The following is a 24,301-nucleotide window of genomic DNA, read 5'->3' as shown; positions in this document are numbered from 1 at the left end:
GAGGAGCGATATATTCACCCAGGAGAAAACCTGACCTGTGGTTCAAAAGGTTCTGTTCGCTGTTCTCTTGTGTATTGTGCGTGTGTGGTGGCCTTCAGGACAGCACAGACAAGCCTCTCATTGTTCAGTGACAACATGTGATCAGCCCCTCAAATGTGCATAAGCTCTAATGCTTATGAAGCATCTCTAGTGTGCTATGCATGTGGACATGTGAATGATCTGCTTTGATCACAAGGTCAAGATGGGGATAACTGTCACAGCTGAGGGTATGACTCCCATTATACACACACACACCCACAGAGGCACACGCATTTTTTGGTCAAGCCTCTGCGCGAACATTTGACCAAATATTCTGGACTCAGACTGAAACACGTAAACATGTGAGCGCATATACACCTGCACGAGTGCAGTCACACACGCGCACACGCATGCACGCACACATTCACTAACAGACAAAGAGGCACACACAGACCCTGGGGACTGAGGCGGCTAACGTTCACCAACAGAATAAAACCCAAACAAAGAGACATCCTGTTTCCTGGAACACAACACCACTCAACCCTCTGTGTTGGAAGCAACCAGTAAACACACACACACACGCACACACACACAAACACACACACCCACAAAATCTGTTCATTGAACATCGCAGCGCATGTGTTTCCGTGCAGCCTGATTCTTGTACTGGCGTGTGTCTGTGTGTCCAGCGATGCCACTGACTGTGCCTTCGAGTGTTGGTGCACGTGAGTTTATCCTTGTGAGTGGCTGTGGCTAGAAGTGTGTGCGTGCGCGCACGTGTGTGTGTGTGTGTGTGTGTGTGTGTGTGTGTGTGTGTGTGTGTGTGTGTGTGTGTGTGTGTGAGAGAGAGAGAGACGGAGAGGAGGGAGGGAGAACAGATGATAGAGTAGGCTTTAGCGATTCCCTGGAGTGTGAGGCAGCGTTTACGGCACTCTCAGAGCAGCCAGAGTGATGAATATTTAAAGACGTGCCTGAAAGAGCAGAGGGAGGGGGAGCAGGGTGTGTGCGTGCATGTGTGAATGTGTGCACATGCCTGCGTGTGTGTGTGTGTGAGGGAGGTTATCTAGTATCTCCTTTAGCATTTGTGTGTGCTTGTGTATACCACCATGCATGTGCATGAATGTATGTATGTGCCTATATGTGCCTGTTTGTGTGTAGGTATATGCATCTTTATAGCTGATATGTGTGTATATAGGGACTTACAGGTCTGCATATAGTTTATTTGCCTGCATTTGTGTGTTAATGTTTGTATTTCTGTGTATGAGCATGCACATACGCCTGTATCCTATGTGAGTATTTTATGTATGCATATTGATTTCCACGCATGCAAATACATGTATATTATGGTGTCTGTATGTGTCCGCTACGTATTAAATCTTGATCCTTTCTGTGTGTGTGTGTGTCCACCCTCCACGCGGGTGCCTGCCCTGTGTGTGTTTGCACTTCACACAGCTCTGTAGGCCAGCTCTCTGTCTCGCTAAATGGGGATGAATAGCAGAGCGCCGCCGCTGCACAACGGGAGACGAATGGCTACGGGGCTCTCCGTCTCCAGTTACACACCGATCACTGCCTCAGACGCTAAAGCACAAGTGCGCACACATGGGCACACACAGCAGGCATGGTCATATATCCACCTAAATATTATCTAGGCCACACAGCCACATGTGGCTTAGCTATCACACAGGCAATCAGGGTGTTCAAAGAGCGTGACATGTGACACCGCAGACATCTTTGATTGATAAAGATTTTTGTTATCTGTGTGTAAATAAGAGGGAGAAAATGTCTGAATAATGAGAACATCAAACCTGGTGCTTCAAGCAGCCGCTCTAAGTGCTTTCTTCATATGCTTAGTTCTAGTGTATGAAATGACACTCAAATTCGACTAATCCTTCCTGAGCCCAGTCCTGGAAACCCGGATTCACTCCTGCAAAGATCAGAGATCAAAGCAACACCAAAAGGAGGAATGACAGAGCTTTGGCTCCAAAACTGAAAAAAATTCACAAACCTGCAAGCTATATCAGGTTGAAAACTTATTTTAGTAAACAGGCCAACGCTGCCACTCTCATACAGTAAATTGAATGTGAAGAGATAGATAAATAAAAAAGGCTTGGAGACAAATAAAGATGAGAGTTGGAACCATGCATACTGCCTTTCAGCATCTGAGGAGCTCACTTGTTCAAGTAAACAAAACACAACACAAAAGATATTAGGGTATACAGTACAAACCACACACACCAGCCGGCACACATCGGGCCACAGACACACATGCCTGCGCTGAATGCAAGATATTCCGAGAGGCGTAGAGGCAGGAACGGAAGGAAGGGAGCGTAGAAAGGAAAGAGAAAGCAGGAGTGTGTGTGAGAGAGAGAAAGAGCGCATCCTGGGATGCAGAATGCCAAATACAGTGAGATAAGAGTTAATGTATCCCCCCCTACAGCCCCCCCTTCATCCCTCCCGTTTGGCTCGCTCTTTTCTTCCTCCCTACATCCATCCCTCTCTCCCTCCTCCTCCTCCGCCTCCTCCCCGTTTGCTTTGAGGGATGAATAATAACTGCTGCTCTGAGATTTCCTCCCTCGTTTTTCAAAGCGCAGAACGGAGATGGGGAAGGTCTGCCTGGCCCGGGTTGCGCGTGCAGGCGCGCACACACAAAAAGCGCAGAGACACACACTGAAACACACACACAGACACACGCACACGCTGTCTTGTTCTCGCTGCTTGCCTGGAGCAGGAAAATCAGATCTCCTCCAGAGAAAGGGGGGGGGGGGGGGGCGGCTAGGCGCTGTAGGGAGCCCATCCAAAAATCCCCTGCAAGCACGTATAGGCCTATACACCACAAAACCCACACACCGCATTGAGGGAAACCAAGAATAACTAGGAGGATGCAAGCTGCCTCCTGGAGCGACAGGGTGAACTCAAGGTTACAGACACATCACCGGTTCAAGCCCCGCTGCCAGGGCCAATCCATCCGTGCGGAAGCCCCCTTCTGCAGGGCGCGTAACCCCAATTGCTTGAAGGCAACTAGCTCTCCTGCCATGTGCTTTGCTTTGGTTTGGCCTTCGAGACAAAGCCTTAAAGAAGAGCAAAAAAAGACACTAAACAGGGATGCCGATTTCTCCCCGCTTGGTGTCAAAAGGGGAAAGGGGAGGACGGGGGTGGGTGGTTGCTTAAGGAGAGCAGAGAGTCCTCATAAAAGACGAGCAGGCTGTCCAGGAGGAGCACTTGCACGTCAAGCCGCGACGCGCCGCAGAAATCGGCGGCTAGGTTCCGGGGAGAGGGCTTATTTATGCAAACAGGCGTACAAGCACGCACAGTAGGAATCTAGACAAGCCTTGTAAACAAACACACACCCACACCATAAAGCACACAGGGGAGGCAATGTGAGAAGCAGACTGTGAAAACTCTAGTTGTGCCCGGGCAGTGCTCGCAGACACACACGCAAAGAGCTGAGAGAGAGTGAAGTGGCAGAGAGGGAGCGAAAAGAAGGACAAAGAGGGAGAGAGAGGAGGAGAAGGAGGAGGGATAAGTGCGAAGGTGTGAGTGTCTGGTGCTACTTTTGTGTTGCCAAATGAGGGCAAGGGAATGAGCGAGAGAGAGAGAGAGAGAGAGAGAGAGAGAGAGAGAGAGAGAGAGAGAGAGAGAGAGAGAGAGAGAGAGAGAGAGACGTGGTAAAATGATGTATAATGACTCGTCCATGCATGTGTGCGAGCGCGGGCGAGGAAAAGTAGGAGCGCTTTCCCATTTCAATTCGCAACAGCTGGTGTCGAATTAACACATTTACCAGTGTGCATTTGGAACAGATTAAAATTGTGTGTGGCGTGTGACTGCGTATGTATGCGTGTGTGCGCGTGTTTGTGTGTGTGTGTGTGGCAGCAGATGAGGGCCAAAAACAAGAGTGTGTTTGTGTGTGGGAGTGTCTGTGTATTAACGCAATGGATCAGGGCAGGGAGAAATGGTAGGGAGAGAGAGAGAGAGAGAGAGGGAGAGGGAGAGAGAGGGAGAGCAGAGAGGGAGGAGGGATCCAGATTGAGAGAGAGAGAGAGAGAGAGAGAGAGAGAGAGAGAGAGAGAGAGAGAGAGCTCTACCCAACGGCTTTAGCTGCTGCCCTGGGCCGTCTCTCTAAGCCCTGTTTAGGAGGCTTTGGAGCTCAGATAGAAATAATCCCCCACTCAGACACACACACACGCTAGGCATGCACACAAAATAAAAACGCGCGCACGTACGCACACACACACGAGCTTGCCAGACAGACATGCAAAAAGCACACACTCAAGTCGAGGCGGACAAACAAGTGCGCACACACGCACGTGGGCGCACGCACACGCGGCAACAAGCAGCGACAGCACATTCGCCTTGACACGAAACCAACCACCCGCCTACACACACGCACACACACACTCACACGTACAGAAAAACACACACTAAGGCTGTCTGCCGTGCGCTGCTTCCGCACGGCAGAGCACAGCGACATCGGCACGGCACCGTGACAAACACTTTACACACTCCAGCACTCAGCAGAGGGGAGGGAAGGAGAAAGAGGGGAGGAGGATATGAGCTGAGGGGGGGTGAGGAGGGGAAGGGGGGGCTAACAAATTAATAGGAGCCGGAGATATATACAGCCGGCGCTGCTGCTGCTGCTGCTGCTGCTGCTGGTGGAGGAGGAGGAGGAGGAGGAGGAGGTGGAGGACGACGACGAGAGAGCAATTCATTCCCGTTTTCTCCTTGTTCGCTCTCCGGAGAAAGGCGGAGCGGAGTGAGAGAGCGAGAGCGTGTTTGCTCAAGAGAGGGAGAGAGAGGGAGAAAGAGGGAGAGAGAGGGCTTTGTGTGGCAGAGGAGAGGAAAAGCGGAGAAGGAGGAGGTGGGGAAGTGACATTAAAAAAGCAGGAGGAGAAAGACAGAGAGGCCAAGCAGGAAAGTGTGGAAATAAGCGGGACATAACAAAGACGTTTTGAGCGGAAAGGAGGAAGAGAAAGTGACATTACGGGAGGAAAGGAAGGAAGGAAGGAAGAAAAGAAGCGAAGAGAGGGAGGGAAGGAGAGGAGGGTGGTTTTGGGGTTAGCACAGGATGCAGTTTGTCATCTTCATCAGCCGACAGTCGGGGCACGGGAGGAGGAGGGGTCTGGAATGGATGGAGAAGTGAAGGAGGAGGAGATGGTGGTGGTGGTGGTGGTGGTGTGTGTGTGTGTGTGGGGGGGGGGGGGGGGGGGGTTTAAGCAGAGCCTTTGAGAGACGTTGACCCTGTAATTGACCTGTGTCTCCGCCTACATCGCCGTGGCGACAAGCAGAGCCGCCGCAGCTAATCACTTAGTAACCCTGACCTGTCAATCACACCGGCTCCACGTGGAGGAGGGGAGGGAGGAAGGAGCGATAGCAAATGAAAGAAAGCGGGAGAGGGGGAGAGAGAGAGAGAGGGAGCGAAGGAGTAATAACAGCGCCGGGGTTATCATTTACTGGACCACCCGCCTCCTCCCACCAACCCTCAGCCGACGAAGCCCGGGTTTTAAAAAAGCCAATAAAATGCTCCATGCCTCCAACACACACACGAGCAGTCTCCTCCAGTGTTCGTGCTACAGAGAGAGCGAAGCTTTCTGAGAGTTCAGATAAGAGAGAGCGCGAGAGACGGAAGGGAAAGGCAGAGAAGGAAGGAGGAAGAGGAGGAGGAGGAGGAGGGAGGGGGTGGCAGGTTGAGAGGAGATAAGATAGTAGCGTGAGAGAAGCCAACATGCAAATAAAACAGAGCGCAGAATTTATGGGCCGCACAGGTGTGTGCGTGCGTATGCGTGCGTATGTGAGCGTGTGTGTGTGTGTGTGTGTGTGTGTGTGTGTGTGTGTGTGTGTGTGTGTGTGTGTGTGTGTGTGTGTGTGTGTGTGTGTGTGTTACCTGTTGATGAGGGGAAAGATAGACACCAGCAGGTAAACGGAGGGATACCACTTCAACGGCTTGATCTCCTCAGCCAAGGAAACCTGGAGGAGAGAAAACTGACTAATGACCCACGCTCACATTAACACGTGTGTCTTTCTATCTCTGGCTCTCTGTCTCTCTCTCTCTCTCTCTCTCTCTCACACACACACACACACACACACACACGCGCGCGCGGTGTCTGAACTGGAAGATCAGTGCACTGAGGCAAACAACAAAGGGCAATTAAAACCTAATAAAATATTAACCTGCTGATAATACGCAATATCCACACAGTTATGAGAAGAAACAGGGATGATTCCAATTAAAATGGAAGCCAATACTTTGCCGTGACGTGAACGGGGCGAATTCAATATCTGTATAAGCGGTGCGCACAGGCGGGAAGACAGAGAGATGCGGCAGCAGCTAAAAGTCGAGGAGGGGGAGAGCCTGGCGGTGGAGAGCTTTTACAAGCCGTTATCTAATTCCCAAGAGAGGAGGACTCTTGCGTCCGGAAGAGGCTGAGAAGCGCGGCCCCTGGATCGATTTTCTGCGCTGTGCTGCCCCCTCCCCTCCCCTCCCCTCCCCTCCCTCCTCTTGGCTGGGACGCAGCAGCCGAGCCAGCGCTAAGCCTCCCTCTCTCTCTCTTACACACACTGTCGGTGCCAGGAGGCAGGCCCACAAGCTGTGGTCTCTACCCCCACATGCTGGAAATTAATTACTCACAAGAAAGACCCCGAGGCATGCAAGCTCTAACGCAGGCATTTTAAACAATTCAAATGAAAATCACGAGAGCCCCCCGGTGGTATTTTATCTCGTGTGTGTGTGTGTGTGTGTGTGTGTGTGTGTGTGTGTGTGTGTGTGTGTGTGTGTGTGTGTGTGTGTGTGTGTGTGTGTGTGTGTGTACGTGCGCTTGTCAGGGAGCGTACTGCCTATAAGAGCCAAGTTTCCAGCATGAAACGTATGCTGGCTGCATGTGATCAGCAGAATGGAGAGCGCTCATCGTCCCTCATCGCAGAACTGCGCAACCCAAACGCAAACATTAAGCCCAGCCCTGTTAACGTCCATCAAACCAGGAAGCTCTGACATCAGTGATCATGTCAAGCTCTGCCTATTGTCATCTCAAAAATGTGTGTGCGTGCTGGGAAGAATGTCTCATTGGGTTAGAGGGAACCGGCAAATCAGGAGCCTGAAGGACGCGACGTGTGAAAGGGAGCTTTGTACACGTGTGTGCGTATTCTTTGGGGGAAAAAACAGTTCCAGAGATTGGGTCTAAAAGTATGCATGGAGCCAGTGATCTCAGATAAAATTTAGGTGAGGAGCAGAGACAGGCATTTGAGGAATTTCAGTGCGCAAGAGACAGGATGTGGAAAAGTGTAGGAGGAGGAGGAGGAGGAGGAAGAGCGCGGCTAAAGAGCCTCGTGTTTTTAATCACAGTCCTCCCGTGTCAGAGGCCCCTGCGCTGCTCGGGAAGCAGAGGGGAATGAAACCGTAATTATGTGCGGCGGGCGCAGCGGTCCCGACGTTAATGACGCACGCCAGATTACAGACGGTTATCAGGAGCCACCCGTCCCCTTCACCACCCACCGCACTCACCCTCACTCGCAGAAAAAAAACCTATGCTAAAAATACCAGCACCAGACATCCCCAAAAGCTCTTCAGCTTCAAATTCAAGGACTTTTCAAAAGGTTTTTTTTTTTTTTTTTTTTTTTGTCGAGTGAAATTCAAGGACGAAAACTTCATCTCGAATTTCAGAAAATTTCATAAATAAATGTTTTTTCCATGAGCCACAGACGTTTCGTCATCATCGCAACCGTTGACATCTGCTGCAGTGTTAACACAAATATCCATCACAGGGTTTTTCCTCAAGATGTTGATTCTTTTAAGGGGAACGTTCGGGTGAGAAGTCCTTACAGAAAGAGAAAAATGGAAATTTGGACATTTTACGCACAGTCGAAGCGCACGGCCTGGCAGCTAGACAGCGCATCCCAACAAAAGAAGTTATGTATGTTTTGTCAAAGCCGCGTGTCCTGCTGAGAGCTCTCGAGACACAAACCCAACTGTCCTTGCAGCGCATTCACAGTGAGGATGTTCTCCGGGATGTTGGCGACACGTACAAGTAAAATCCGGCCTGTCAGTGAGCACGCACATGTGCAGAGGAAACTCTCACCAAGAAACACGCTTGTGCATGCGGGCACACACGTACACAGGCACACACGTAGACACTTCACATTGCGACTCAAGGCAAAGCTTGTGTGGATCAGTAAACAAACACCCTGGGAAGATAACGAACAAGCAGCTCGCTGTTTGCTCAGCCAGCTTTGTTGCTACCCGACGGGACTGTGCTGCTGTGTGTGCAGTTGTGCAAATGTGTTTAAAGGTGCGTGCGTGCGTGCGTGCGTGTGTGTGTGTGTGTGTGTGTGTGCAGCTTGACTCTAACACCCTCTTTCGAACATCCTCTTGCTGACCTGTGCTGTTGCAAGACCTTGTGGCGCTTGTGTGTGTGTGTGTGTGTGTGTGTGTGTGTAGTCATGCCTGACCACAAACAAATTGCTCGAGACACACAACGATGCGTCACAACCATGTGACTGACAGCCCTGATAACTGCCAGCACTAGTTATGCACGTCATCACTCCAGTCAGATATACGCACACACACACATGCACACGCACGCACGCACGCACACACACACCGATAGAGGGGAGGGGGGTGGTGCCAGGCTGAGTCAGAGAGTGAAAAAAAGATCAAGAATGGTGAACGCAGGAGACTACGCACAAAACATGCACAAAAAAGGCGAAGCGTGCGCGTGCGTGCGTGCGTGTGTGTGTGTGAGGCACAGTAACGGATAACATGTGAGGCGCAGAGGGAGGGAGATGTGGCGCGTGAATGGAAATCACCAGAGCCAGCGGTCTTCAGACACCCAGCAGGAATCGCTTTCTCTAGTTTACACCTGCTGCTACACACACACACACACACACACACACACACACACACACACACACACACACACACACAGATATGAACCGGAGCTCACTGGCTTGGCGAGCACAATCGGGGAGGCTGTTGTTGTTGTTTTAAAGCATCGCAGCGCGTGCATAAACTCTCATAAATATTCATGTCCATGAACCTGGCTTGCTGCTTTATTCATGCTGGGTATGAGTACAAGAGTGAGAGAGACAGTGGAAGGGAGGGAGGAAGAAGGAGAGAAAGAAAGAGAGGAGGGGGGAAGAGAGAGAGAGTGGAAGTGGAAGGCAGAGAGAAAAACAGATGGAAACGAGGAGAGCGACTGGGAGAGAGAAACACGAGGAAACAGAGAGTGTGATAGAAACCAGTGCTGACTTATTTACACCCTGAGCTACACATAGCAATTAGCCCACATGAACGTGTGTGCGTGCTGCTGCCACATATTCATGCACACACACGTCACTCGTGAGGGTTACGCCAGTTCAGTGTGCAGTAATTACATCTGCCACTTAGGGGCAGCATCTACATAACCTTAACCCTAACCTGCCCTCCGGACCTCACCCTGCAGGGTGGAGGAGGTGCAACGAGGAGAGGGAGGAAGGGTGAGGTCACTAAAAGCGAGACAACTAGGGACTGCTGCCTTTAACTTTTCATGAGTGGTGCTGTGACACGGAGCACCTTTGTGCAGGATGCTTTTTACGCGGATCTGCAGGCTTTACATTTTAATGATTTGGTGTGCACGACCTGTGGGCAGGTAAACGTTTAGTGACTTGCTGGAGGACAGCATGCAGAAAAGAGAGAAGAAGCACATCCCAGAGCTGGCATTTTATAAGAAATCCATTATTTCATTTAAAGGGATGCTGCAGCACTGCGCTTCCATTAAGTTATAGGACTCACAAGACACGCATTTCAAAAAGAACATTTTCAATCAAAGCAGCAGAGGCCAAGATATCCTGATGTCCAGATCCGAGCGTGGCTTGAGCACCAAAAACCCTGCAGCCTACATTTCCCACAATGCAGAAATAGAAGAAATAACCCATTTTTTTGTCAGACCCTTCCTGCCCACATCTTTAAAAAGAACTCCTCTCCCAGTTTGTGATGCAGGTCTTCTGTTTTGTATAAATAAGATGTGTCCAAGGCCATGCCAAGAAAACCCTGATGACATCACAAGGGTCACTTTTTCAGGCTTTGGAGGGTTCCCTCTACAGCCAAAGAGGACCGTTATAGACTAGATAGTTTCAGAAAACCAGCACAAGCCTATGCTCATGTAAAATCAGTGGAGAGCCCCTTATAGTTAAGGCGAAAAAAACATCCTAATTCCAAAAAGCAGCAGCTAACTCTCTCCCCAATCAACATTCTCTTTCTCCATCCCCTCATTCCCTGCTCCTCATGTCCCACTTCTCCAATCTGACGTCTCTAGGCATTAATAGATTTTACATGTAGCTTTCTTTTTTCCTCTTCTGTCCCCCTCTCTTTCATTTAGGTCCGGAGCAGAGACACACACATGCGTGTGCGCCTCCCACATGTATATATGCATGCACAAACGCGCACACACACACACACACACACACACACACACACACACACACACACACACACACACACACACACACACACACACACACACACACACACACACACACACACACACACAGTATGAGGTGGAAGCGACACAAGGTCAAATGACTTCCTGCTGTTTGACACCTACCCAGCGTGACCACAAGAGTTAATCCTGCGCACGCTTTAATCCTCATGCTCTGTGTGTGTGTGTGTGTGTGTGTGTGTGTGTGTGTGTGTGTGTTGTGAGACGTGACGGTCAGACAGGCCATTACCTTTCGTCTTTCTCTTTCTGGGTTGAAAGTTCCCAGCCATGACTGCATCTGTGCAGAGAAGACACAAAATGGAAAGAAAAGGTCAGGGCAGTTACGTTGGCCGAAAAAACAGCAGAATAGCACCCGGATCGTTTAAATCAGTTAGTTTTTCCTAGACAGGGTTGGCCTTAGGTGTAGAGGTCTGTGCCTGCGGTGACAAGCGACTATCACACCACTGCATTATCCCTCCAACTTCTCATCCATCCCTCCAAAACTGCCTAATTCACAGCAGAGCGCGGAGCTTAGAGGCAGAGGGGAGCACTTAAACAGCTCCCAGCATCGCACAAAGAGAGGCAACTGATCAGCCTCGGTGCGCACAATATGACACGAGGAAGAAGAAGAAAAGGCAAAGGGTGTAGAGAAAGGGGAGGATTTTTTTTGAAGAAGTGTTAAAGAAAAGGGAAAAAGTGGAGCAAACATGGCAGAACTGAGCTCTCCAGAGAGAACGTGGGAATACTTTTCGCTCAGTCTCCTCTCTCGGGGGAATGCAGGGAAAATGTCAACAGACACGCGCAGGAACACACACACACTCACAATCACATGCACAAGACTGAGATTTGTGATGGTGGGATAGGGGTGGGGGGGCCATAGGAAGCCAGAGGGTTTATGTAACCCAAGACATCAGAGACAAATCTCTGGAGGCCCCGAGTCAGCTTCACACGCACGCATGAAGAGGCAGCACGAACGATACGCGCTAACAGCTCCTCTGTTCTGCTATTTATTAACTCAATGTTGCCATGGTTTCTCCGCGCTGACGTGATTGTCATTGTAAATCTATGTGTGACCACGGTGTGTTTGTGCAGCACAACACGCACACACAAAAAAGGATGGCCCTTTGGTTCGACTGAACTCGCTCCAGAGCAGCCCTTTGTTGTCCAGCTGAGCACCACTATCCATCAAAATCAACATACACTGATAATAAGTGGCAATATCATTAGGCCCCGGCCAGGTCTCCAGCGCACATGCGTGGCTTTTGTTCCAAACTCTATTAAGCCGTGCCACTGGAAGTCAAGCAATTCAGCCAGCCAAGTGTTGAGGCGCGAGGCTTGGGAGGGAAGGGGATCGCATCCATAAAACAAACACACCACCGCACTCCCAGACCCCTCTGTCTGCCCCGATAATGACTCATTAGCTTTCAAATCCTTCTAGTTAGCACGAGCTCACACAGCCCCTCAGAGTGAGTCCGTGTTTTTCTCAATCATCTGGGTGTAAATGACTCGGACTTGGTAAACTAATGAGAAACAGAGTCGTCCTCTCCCACGATCCTCCCTCTCGCTCTCCCCGGTCTGGTCTCTGGAAAGCGGAGAAACTTCTCCGTCCAGCTAACATCCCACCTCTCTTCACACAGCCTGCTCATCTTTATCCCTTTCCCCATTGCGTCGCCACCTACCCTGCTTTCAAAGCTTTTGAAATTCTTTCAAGTGAGACAGCCTGCAGCTGAAAAGAGATAAGGCTTGAGCTCTTCATAAATATGATAGAGAAAGCAAAACGGCAGAGAGAAGGGGGGGGGCATAGAGGCAGAAAGGGGGGGTGGGGGGGTGGAGAGAGAGACGGAGGCAGATGGAGGTGGGAGCAAAAGAGAGGGAAAATAAGAAAGGTGGAAAAGAGAGGGAGGCAGGAGATACAGAGCGAGACAGGAGGTGGAGGGAGAGAGCTGAATACTGTGAGCTGAATGAGTTATGAGATGCAGATTGCAAACCAGCTACATTCATTCACTCTCTTTATCACGCCGGCGATAAAGAGCCGCGCAGTCTTTTGCTTTCCCTTCCCTTCAGCTACCTGCTGTCTGTCTCCGGTTTCGTCTGTCTGCAGCCCGGCTATCTCTGAATCTGTCTCACTGTGCCATTGTTCACTCTTCCACCCAAACAAAGAGAGCCGGCATTCACGGCGACAACTCATTGCGAGTCCGATGTGCTTCATCAAATGCAGAAAGAGAGCGAGGAAGGATCAGGCCTGTATGAGGCCGTATCATACATTGCTTTAACGCGCGTCTGCCAGCGCCCTTCCACCGGCACTGCGGCCACATCGTGCCGAGTCGTCAGATCAGGGGAATGGCAGCTATGTGAACTTTGTGGAATGCCGCCTCTGGGCTCCGGCTGCACCCTCACAGTGGAAAAGCACTGAGCTACAAGGTGTTCAGCGAAGTGGTAAATCAATTAATCAGCTTCGTATCTGCACAATTTGACTGTTTAGGTTCAAATATGCTGAAAAACAGAGACATATGTCCATCACATGAGCACAGACAGCCTATGGTCAATGTGCTCAAATCACTTCCTGACTGAGAAAAATCCAATTTCCAATGATACAAAGCAGAGAAAAGCAGGAAATCCTCATTTGAGTAGCTGGAAAAAGTGCAAGTTGCTGCGTGCTTTGCTGCCTCCCAGTATTGTGAATAAAGACCCCTTAAACACATGAACACACAAACACGTCACGTGACCTGAGTAATCAATAGCTTTAAAGACTAATTAGGTTTATTGCATGTTGGATCTTTTTTTATTGGTTCGGTCTATAAGAGTTTTCGACTGGCCTCACCAAGTGAATTGCTGACATCTGGCAATGCAGTGAGTTCATCAGACGGGTTTTAAACGAACGCCAGGTTGGTGGGATGTATTTGAAAAGAAAACTATAAAATTATCAGCCAACCCGTGTGCTGTAAACATGCATTACAGCTTAGAAACAGACTTGATTTTCCCTCCAAGAACAGAAATATGCGAACGCACACACGGCAATCCCGCCTGAGCTCTCAGAGATGTCAGCTTTCACTTTAATGTCACTTTTCTCAAAGGTCACAATGCATTTGGATTCAGCTAAATTGCCAGTGTCTTGGGCGGCTGCTGCTGCTGCTGACGGCTGGCCCCGTGTTGAGCACTCACCCTCTCATTGGCCACGTAGATGATCCTGGCGTAGCAGCAGATCATCAGGAAAATGAGGCTGAACAGAGGCACGTACCATCTGCAAAGCACAAACACGAGCGGGTGGTAAGAAAACTCCAAATGAGCAATGACATTAAAAGATCATTCCTGTTGTTTTGTCTGTGAGGGTTGTTTTTCTCTGGCCTCCTCGTAGTCCTGCTTCAGGAGCAGAAACGGGAGGTTGTGGAGTACTCTTTAGGCCAAAGGAAAATGTCAAATGGAGAAGAAAGAAACACACAAGGTTTCATTTAATTTCTAAATCCACACACACGGTGTCATATATCCTGATGAAGTTTATTGCATGACAGGTCGTAGCAGCATACTAGGAGTCCAGTGATTATATATTAGGGCTGTCTTAGCAGATTAGACCACAGAAGCTCATTTAATAAGATTTTCTCTGCAGGAGTGTAATCTGAGAAGGCCATTAGGTAAGTTTTTGTGGGGACCTGTACAAAACATCTGCTCTGATGTTCCACTTACAGCAAAACAACTGTTACTCAGCCTTTAAATTATCTTGCTGCTCTGTTTTAAACATGAAACCATCCTCATTTTGCTCATGTCTTCACCTAAAAGCCCTCTCCCACTAGACCAAACTGCACATTTAATTACATTTCTGCACAGGTTAGACTGCTCAGCTGGTGGACCCTGGGCAGCATTATTGTAAATCGCTGATGTACAGAGGACACACAGCTTGCACGTACATAAACAGCACAGAGTGGAACGGGCCTGACTCAGCACCTCTGGCCTTCACTGCACATAGTTTCAGTGAGTAGAGAGAGAGAGTGGGGGACAAAGAACAAAAGATAATGCCACCAAAGTCACAACACCGGAAATGCATGGCATTCCTATGGGATGAAGGGTTGACAATCAAGGGAGGCGCGGGGGAGAAAAATAACATGTCAGGTATTTCTGAGCGGATGAAAGAGAGCGAGACGAGCGAGGGTGATGGCTTTGTTGGAATGGCAGCCTTGTGTTGCGCAACCTCTTGGGAGGTGATGTAAGCTCCGAGGAGTTTCAACCTCTCCCTGTAATCATGAAACGGGCCTTTGTCTCGCTTTGATAGACAGGTTCCTGGCCACCACGGCTCTGTTCAGCCTCAGTAACTCCGAGCAGACGAGACCGTTCTGTGCGACAGCCAAGTCCTCCAGAGCACCTGGCACAGGCTGGGAGGCCCTGGCCAAATGCACCTATGTGATACACATATTGGATTGCGCAAAGGAAGAACATCAAGAGTAATTATAGACCTAATCACGACACAGAGGGGGGAAAAAAATCAACTGACATTCAAAACAAAGAGGCTGAATCTGTCTGTGACCCATAAATACAGACACGGTTTCAGAGGAAAATGGATTGGGAATAAATGTCCAACACAGCGCCCGAAAAGTCCTTGGTGTGTGCTATAAACTGCAACTTTGACAGCATCTAAAAAGGCAAATATTAGGTCCTTGGCCTAATTTAACTTTGTCCACACTTGTCTTCCAAGCCTGCGGGTTGAAAAAAAAAAATCTCACTGATCATTATCAAATTAAACTTTTTATTGGCAGGGGAATCCGAAATAGCAGGCATTTGTTTCACAGCAGGAAACAGGGAAAAGCCGCTTTACACCCGGTGTTCTTTCACATCTTGCAGAGAACATTGATATACAAAGAACACGCTTTTTGAACATGTGTGTGCGTGCGTGTGTGCGCGTCCACGCAGGTTCAATAACGTCATGGGACAATGATGAAAGCGTTTCAGGGGAGACCTGCGCGAACGTCACCTCGATGTGATTTAATAACCCGCTCTCCGGAATAAACAGCGTCCAATTACACCAGCGCACGTCCCGCTAATGATGGAGAGACGAGATGGGGGGGTGGGCGAGTTGGCGGAGAGGGGAGAGGAGGGGGTGGCCTTTTTAACGATAGCGTGGGGGGGCTGCGGGGAGGAGAGAATGACGGGCGGCAGCTACAAAGTGCTCTAATTAGCATGATAATGATCTGCCATTAGAGTCCGCTGTGCTCTACAGCTGAGCACTACCCGGAGAGAGAGCGAGAGCGAGGGAGACGGGAGGGAAAGAATGAGAGAGAGACAGAGAGAGAGAGAACGAAATGTAGGCAGAGAGAGGGAAGATTCAGAGTGGGCAGGGGATGATGAAAGTGAAGACAAGAACAGAGGTGAGGATGGAAAGCTGGACGTATGACCGCCGATTGTGGGTCAGCACCAGAAAGAGCAGGAACAAGAAAGAAGCATTGGGTGATTAAAAGACAGGGAGAGCGATAAGGTCACGGTGAGGATGAAAGGAATAGCAGAAAGAAGCTGCAGCCATCAGATCGACGAGGGGAGGGTGGATAGAAAGACAGATAACCACAGAGGGGTTTTGAGAGGACAACAGTGAGCAAGTGTGGAAGCCTGACACTGACAGAAAGAAAGATCATCACAGACGAGCAGAGATTCAATCTCTCAGCCTCCGTCTGGCCTTCCCTCCAGCACCGCTCTGAAGTGAAGAATGAGGCTCGGGCGAGAGGAGCCTTAATTGAAGTGCTCGGTGGGAGATGAGAGCACGGCGGGGGCCCGTGTGCGCCGGTTACTGCGCAACTAACACGGCCGTCAACTTTGACCAACAAGATCCTGCAGCTGAGTGAAAGATCCCGATTTACCTGTTCATCCACTTAGACAAGGACGGGGCAACCCGAGAGACAGAGAGGGAGGAGGAGGCGCAGAGACCAAGAGGAGCAGGGTGTGGAGGTTGTGTCTCACTGTGTGGACTAATGTAAAAGGGAAAAAGCAACAAGACGCACAGCCACACAGTGAGCCTGTGCTTTGGAGCTAAATGTTAACATCTACATGCTCACAATGGCCATGTTTACATAATGTTTGGCAGGTATAATGTGTGTTTGCATGCTAACTCTTGCTAATTATCTCTAAAGACAAAGCAGAGTTGACACTGACTGGGACGTTATTAGTTTTCTAGCTACTTAATCATCACTGAAGACCACATAGGTCTGATCGCCGTAATGGCCTTAACATGCAAACCACAATGTCCCCTGTTTGAATTCAGCGGGGGAACTCTGTGCATGTCATTCCCCATCTCTCTCTCCCTTCATTTCCTGTTATCTCTCCGCTTTGAACTACCTGTTAATGGCATGAAATCCCAATGAGATTGCTTTAAAGGAAAAAAAGGCACAAAAGTGCTATTTTTTGGTTCATCTCTGGGAACCATGAATGTCAGTAATGCATTTTGTGCCAGTCAGGCTCATAGATGTTGAGATATTTCAATGAATAAGTGAAAACTTTGATCTGCCGGTGGCACGAGACAATAAATCAGTCACTCATTGGGATTAGTGGGATTCATCCTCTGAGGACCACGAATGTTTGCACAAAATTTCCTGAAAGGCAATAAATCTCTGGAAATTTTGACCAAAGAGGCGGACAGGCTGACCAACTACTCCAACAGCTTGCTGGCTCGCTGTAAGTGCCCTGGTAATTATAAGCTTTCATGTTTGGATGCAGTTGTCTAAGTTGTTCAGTGCTATGTCTGACCGGGGCCCGTGACACACACCGATGGGGACCTCTAAGAGCGGTGACTCAGCTAAGCTTGAGTGCTTCCAATTGCTGACTCAACCCCTGAAATTCTGCACCTCCATCACAAAACGCTGTCCTCTGCTTTTCATTCTCCTTCCTCTTTCATCCCCTTGCACACCCTCCTCCTCCGACCCCCCCCCCCCCCCGCCTCCTCCGTCCTGCCTGTGCGCTTCGCTGAACTCTGATGAAGACACACTACGGGGCGTGGGCAGAGACGAGGGCAATCTATTTCTCTCACTCTCCTCTTCTTCCCGTACGGCTGTGCCACCCCTCTTTCCTTCTCCTGCTGAGTAATTCCCTGTCTCTCTAACTGTGCCCCTTATGTCTCCCCTCCCACCTTTTCCACTTTTCACCTTTAATACTAAAACCTGTGCTCTCCTGCGCCTTTTCCCAGCGAGCTGTCGGCAGGGCGCGTGTGTTTGAGCCGAGTCGTTCCTCCTTAACGGGTTCTGCCTTGGCCTCTAATCTCTCGTCTGGTTTGATGTAATTAGAGCTAATGAAGATTCCCTGATCCTCTGAGCAGCTCGTCCCCCTGGGCCACGACAGCATGGAAAACTAGAAAGAGCCGCGGAGCAGAGGAGCGCTGATAAAAGAGACACAGGCTCGTTTAGCACAGCTGATAGCTCTGTGTTGTTCCGCACGTGTGTGTGTGTGCGTGTGTGTTTGTCTCCGTGTGAGTCGGTCTGCGTGTGTGCATGCTTATTTGTTTTGAAAGATTGATTCCCTGCTGATGCTGTGAGCAGCAACGCGATTACCTTGGCTCATAGCAAAGTGTTGTTGTGTGCGTGTGCGCGTGTGTGTGTGTGTGTGTGTGTGTGTGTGTGTGTGTGTGGTTGAGCGTCTGCGCCGGGGATTGGCAGAGCCCTCGCAGACTTAGGGCCAGTTGCAGAAAGCAGTCGACAGGCATAATCCTTCATAGCCGTCCTAAACACTTAAATACACAGTGTAGCAACTCCCCTAAATCTGACAAGGCAGAGGCAGACACAGGCACATCCATATGTGCACCCGTATGCGCGAGCACACACACACACATGCACACACACGTGCGCACACACACATCTTGGCCTTGCACCAACAGGGAAAAAACCCTGCAGGCTCCCCTGACATGCAACCCTTCACATTTTCCCGCAGAGACAGCCCTCCTCCCCCGCTCCACCTCCCCATCTCCCCCAGTGAGGGAAGCTTTGATGCCGGCGCTGAAAGGGTCTACTTACATCCCAAATCTCCAGGCTACGTGATCTTCTGTGATCCAGCTGGGGGAAGAGAGAGAGAGGGAGGGAGAGAGAGAGAGAGCGATGAGGGGGTTACAAAGGAAAGGGAGAGCGGAAGAGAGACTTGTGTGACTGCGGAGGGGAAAAGCTGTGCAGCTGTAGCTATTAATAAGCCGAGAGTGGAAAGAGAGAGCCGAGCCCGGAGATTAAGGCTCTGTCCCAATTCTCATTCCACCGCCTCCTCTCCTCGGCCTCTTCCCCTTTTCCTCACCCCTTTAACTACCCTCCAAACAAATAATGGCCTACCTTTTCACCACAAGAACTGGAGAGTCTGAGGGGGCGTTTTACTTTTCAAAGATGTGCTGATAATTGCCAATTTTGATCGCATAAAATCTTATGAGGGAAGGAGCCTTTCTAGAGCTGGAATGAAGCCAAGGCTAAAGACATTTAGGAAAAAATATGCAGTCGCTGGCTGAAAAAAAAAAAAAACATAAAAATGATGCAGTAGCTGGACAGTTGGCTGTACTCACCACCAAGCCCCCGCGGGGCCATAGTAACCCTTTAGCAGCGGCAAAGAGGCCATGACCAGAGGCACCCCCCACGCCATCAGATGGTACAACCTGATAAAAGGCAGACATTTATTTCATTATGTGCACCAAGACTGGGGAGCTTTTCCCCTGAGAGAAAAACCCTATAACTAAATCAATTCTTTTCTTCTTCAGCTCATCCCTTTGTTGGCGCTCAAATCGGGGTCATTTTTCAGGTGCAGACAAATGCCTATACAGCCAGACTGCCAATTACTCATGGTAATATAAACCATAATTACCCTCACTGTTGTGGAAAAGATGATTTGCAGAGATGTCTGCATCAAAACCACAAACAGGATGCGGATTCTCGCTCGGTGGGTGCTGGTGACTAAAATTTGAACACAGAGCTGACGTTTTTAAAAAAACTTTTAACAGACAATCTTTTTAGGAGAAGGGTTAAGAAAGCGGGCTTACACTGGCTGTGACTGAAAAATGATAGGATCAGTGGCAGCTTTCTCAGAAATGTGAAAAATCTCAATCACTGAACATAGCCTGCGTGCGTGCGTGTGTGTGTGTGTGTGAGACAGATGAGGTGTGTGCTCCAGTGTCTTGGGCATTGGTGTGGGCGTCAATACTTTATAGAGCGTACAGCGTCGCCCGGTCAATTGAGTGGAAGTCCTGCCTTGACTTGTTCCAAGTGCGGTCAATCGAGCGGTAGCGACACGGCTGACATACACTCAATCCCTCTTGAGTTGTGCACCACACACACACACACACACACACACAGACAGACAGACAGACAGACAGACAGACAGACAGACAGACAGACAGACAGACAGACAGACAGACCCACACTTTCTCGTTCTTATTTCACTGGGGCACACTGTATCCCTGACTCTGCCCCCATCTGACAGACAGCAGCGTGAGAGTGTGTGGGTGGTGGTGGTGGTGGTGGAGAAAGAGAGATGGGCTGGTGGTTTAAATAGAATCGTGAGTGGGAAAGAGACGTAGGAAATGCATGGATCCAGAAAGAGAGAGTGACGTTTAGACCAAACACAATAGGGAGTGTGAGGCAAAGGGAAAATGAGGGAGAAACGGGAGAATAAGGAAATGCTGAAAGCGCTGAAAAAGAGACGGAAACTGAGCGAGTAAAAGAGCAAAAGAGAGAGAGAGAGAGAGAGAGAGAGAGAGAGAGAGAGAGAGAGAGAGAGAGAGAGTCTGTGTGGTGGTGGGAGGAGAGATACAAATGGTGAAATCAGTGCTGCCAGTCCATGGCATGACGACTGGTGCAGGGGGGGCTTGTCAGGAAATCAATGTCGAGAGCTCACAGAACTCAGACACACACACGCGCCGCAGCACATACCCGACACACTCGCAGCGCTTCGAGAGGGAGATGACGAGGTCCGGAGCTGCGCGCAACATGGGCTTAATGAGGCACAGCAGGACTGCCATGCGCTCTGCATTTCACACACCTGCACGCACACACCCGTGGCTGTGCAGACACGCACGCACGCACGCACGCACGCACGCACGCACGCACGCACGCACGCACGCACGCACGCACGCACGCACGCCTCGTGTAGAAATCTCTGTCGAGGCTCAATCTCATTTCTCACCGTCTCACACCGCTCGCCTGAATCCGTCCTTCAAGCGCACATAAACACACATGCACACAAACACACTTCCCATCATCTCTTGCATCCACTTCAATCATTCTTAGATCATCCAGCCCCCGTTCTCCATCTCCTCTGGCGATTTGTTCATTTATAAACCATCACACTGTGCCGTCACTGTGTGCGTGTGAGAGGGGGAGAGGGTGGGAGGTTGGGTTAGGGGGCTGAGGGGTAATTGTGCATGCATGCAAAGCCCCACAACCCCCTGCCTAAACACACACAGCTTAACTATGCACAGTCAATACGCGACGATGCTCTGACTTCGCTTCGATCTCAACCATTAAGTGTGTTTTTTGCTGTTGTTGTCTTTCTTCATCATGTGTGACCAGCACCACACACAAATACAGACATATCATCCTCCCACCCAGTCCCTCTGGACCCATGAGAGGCAGCCAGCTGACAATGCTCTGACGTGAGCCGATTTTGGCCCCCTAGCCTGCCCCCTTTCCTGCTTCCATAAAGCTGTCTTCCTCTGAGTTATACTACCATTATATCCTCTGGCTTATTGCTAATCAATGCAAGGAAACTCCCATGGGGGGGGGGGGGGGGGGCGCTTTACCGCCGGACCAACCCCTCGCACACAGAGGGGTAGGTGGGCTGTGCACACCTAAACACATGTACAGGATACAACCACGAACAACGACTTGCAAAAAAGAGTCGGCGCTAACTTGTTAAAGCGTTCTTTTCCGCCCACAGAGTGCATACATTTTATTATTTCTTTTTTTTTAGAATACGTGTTTGTGTCACAAAGCTCCGCGCTAGGCATGGAAAATGAGAAAATATCTCCCGCACACACAAGCAAATTCACACTCGCGCCGTGGAGAGTGCTCATGGGAGTTTGAGCGACAGAAACATAGAGCCACAAAGCGTGAAGATGGGCGCGCAAGCACACACACACAAGCGCACACACTTAACGGCTGACACTCACTCCCTTTTCAATTAGAGCGTCGGCTGGCTGGAACAGAAAAGGAGGAGGAGGAGGAGGAGGAGGAGGAGGAGGAAGGGGGTGGAGGGCTGTCAATGCTCTGCGGGGAGACACATGCTCTGGCAGACCAAACACATGCACACACGCACAAACACACACGCAGAGGGAAATGGCCGCAACAAGGCAAGAGACAAATACGCATTCAAAGGGAGACACAGACGTGGAGAGGTGGAGTTTTCTTTGAGTTTAAATAATTAGTCGATTAATTGATTAGTGGATCATCAGAAAAAGAACTCTTTTGCTAATTAATTAATTCTTTTTTTAAAACAAAAATGCTTCTCTAATGTGAGGATTCACTACTTTTCTCAGCTTTAGAAACACTGTAAATTTAACAACGTTGGGTTTTGGACTGTGCGTTGGACAAAACATGACATCTGAAATCCAAAAATATTGAATAAAAAAGATGAAAGAAATAGCTGTTAATTGCAGCTCTAGGTCCCCTACTCACATTTCATATCTGTTGGTGCTTACTTCTCTGACCAGGTTGAGGTACAGGTTCAGTGTGATGAGGCACACCCAGGCCAAGGCACTCCAGTCTGCAGAGACACACACACACGAAGAAAGACAACAAGGTCAAATTACAACACGGCTCCCCCAGAACACAAGTGCATATCCGCAACCATGTGTCTGAACACACACCTATGTATGAGAGGGTGAGTGTGCGTGCGTGCGTGTGTTCCACTTTTTGATAAATGAAGGCATATTCCGCAGTAATATGAGGGAAACCTGTGGCTTAGGGTGATGGATGAGAGGGGGGAGCGCGGAGAGAGATAATGATGAACTGTGGAAAAGCAGAGGGAGATAAGGCAAGAGTGAGGGCGGGGGAGGAAGAAAAGAGAAAGAGGAGGAGGAGAGCGGCGTGTGGGGGTGGGGGACAGGGGACAGAGTGGACTAGCGTGACTGTAAAGAAACTGAAAAGAAGAAACGAAGGAAGGGAAAGGAAGGCGAAGTCAGCGGAGGGAAAAGAGTGTATTTTAGCGAGACAAGAGCCGAGAAAGCTCACTTCCCTTTTTCTGCCCTCATATTCAGCCCATTTCCTTTGTCTGTGTGTGTGTGTGTGTGTGTGTGTGTGTGTGTGTGTGTGTGTGTGTGTGTGTGTGTGTGTGTGTGTGTGTGTGTGTGTGTGTGTGTGTGTGTGTGTTGTGTATCTGTTGACAGGACTGGCAGGGCTGGTCGTCACAATGATGGATTCTCTGAGCCACGTACTCAGCTTACTCAGTTTCATACAACAAACGCCCCACACATGCAGGCACAGATATACAAAACACACACACTCCTTTTACACTCAATGAACCTTTAGGAACAGAGTGCAGTGACAAAGAAAAAAAGACGACTGGCTGTCTATGTCATTATCACAATAAATCATTGTCAACGCAGCAGCAAACGCGTCTTGCATAACCAGACAGCTGCCCGAGCTTTGCCGGGACTCGACAACTCACAGCTCAGCGTCACCACCTGTCCTGACGCTGCCCCTGCTACCATCTTCCTCCTTTCAAACGCATTTCATAAAATTTTATTGGTCAGAGTTAAAAGCAGAGCTGCGCTATGCAGCTCCCACTAGACTTGATGCCTCGCAACAGAACAAAGTGCCCGTTCAGCCGGTGTTTATGTACGGCCGTTTGTCCTCAGCGTGAGGATCCTCATGATAAACCGAGGTGACAGGCACCCACCCCTGCAGCACTAACTCACTGCCCATTACCCCGTATCCCTCTGAGTGTGTGCGTGTGCTTGTGTGCCTCCCCGTGAGACCCATAAAACAAGCCTGGTGAGCCTGTCATATTAGCAGCCAGTCCTAACTAAGAATCCTTATGCTAATCAAGGTTAAAGCAGCTGTAATGCAACAAAATGCCAGCAATGCAAATAAAGCCATGACTTTTTAATGTAAAAACAATCCAGCCTCATCAGTTCAAATCACAAGCAAATCTTCCCACTAACCCCAATACTGGGAACCTGCGGATGTGCATGATTAACCCACATGAAATGCTGGAGTCCTGCACTGTCATTGGAGGAGAATCATCTCTCCATACAGGGAGCGGCGATGGAACACAGGTCTGAGGGCGGCACACTGAACGGCCGCACTGGACCAGTAAGTGCACTGCATTGTGCTCGACTCCCAAGCGTTGCATCATTGTCTCAGGTGTGGTTTATTTTTGATGTGGGTGTGTGAGTACTTCAGAAGGATGTGCAAGTTTAACCATTGTGTTCCCACCCTTGACAGATGATGCCTATCCAGAACTTCAGGATAGGATACACAGGCCGAGCTGACGAATGAATGCAATAAAAAATACAGGAGAACAGGCTATTAAACGTATAAAACAGTCTCCACATTACAGTAAGGTTTGTAAAAAGCTGGACTCATCACTAACTCTGAGGACTGAAGTCTGGCAATAGCAGCGACAATTACACATTTAAAAAACGTTCCCTTTTCACTGTCAAAAAGCTCAGTCTCTAGCTCGCATCTCCTCTGCAAACACCTCCCCACAATGCATTTCCAAAAGCCCTGGGTGAAGGATGGTGCTATAAACCAGAGCGATCAGCATCAAGGCGCATTCTGCTCTCAAGCCAGAATCAAAACGACGAAGCAATATCATTTTCCACTCTGATATATGACGCTGAACCTTTGAGCCTTGACGGCTTACTCAACACTGTTGTTAAATGTGTGCCAGTGAGGAATTAATGAAGT

At 49.5% G+C, this 24,301-nt stretch overlaps 1 protein-coding gene across 1 annotated transcript in view; it reads right to left on the bottom strand.

Moving 5' to 3' along the window:
* The window catches only part of LOC139340019 (cyclic AMP receptor-like protein A), a 42,793-nt gene that overhangs the window by 12,615 nt on the left and 5,877 nt on the right, over positions 1-24,301 (bottom strand). Inside the window, exons 6-11 of the mRNA XM_070975570.1 lie at positions 22,067-22,154; positions 18,964-19,053; positions 18,437-18,475; positions 13,623-13,701; positions 10,711-10,758; positions 5,897-5,979 (exon numbers count right to left, since the gene is read on the bottom strand). Of these exons, the coding sequence (XP_070831671.1) occupies positions 5,897-5,979; positions 10,711-10,758; positions 13,623-13,701; positions 18,437-18,475; positions 18,964-19,053; positions 22,067-22,154 (427 nt within the window). The remainder of the gene's footprint in view (positions 1-5,896; positions 5,980-10,710; positions 10,759-13,622; positions 13,702-18,436; positions 18,476-18,963; positions 19,054-22,066; positions 22,155-24,301) is intronic.

Source organism: Chaetodon trifascialis, chromosome 12 (assembly GCF_039877785.1).
Source record: "Chaetodon trifascialis isolate fChaTrf1 chromosome 12, fChaTrf1.hap1, whole genome shotgun sequence".
In the NCBI taxonomy this organism is placed as follows: domain Eukaryota; kingdom Metazoa; phylum Chordata; class Actinopteri; order Chaetodontiformes; family Chaetodontidae; genus Chaetodon; species Chaetodon trifascialis.
The sequence above is the reverse complement of the archived record's forward strand: the minus strand, read 5'-3'. Positions and strand labels throughout refer to the sequence as shown.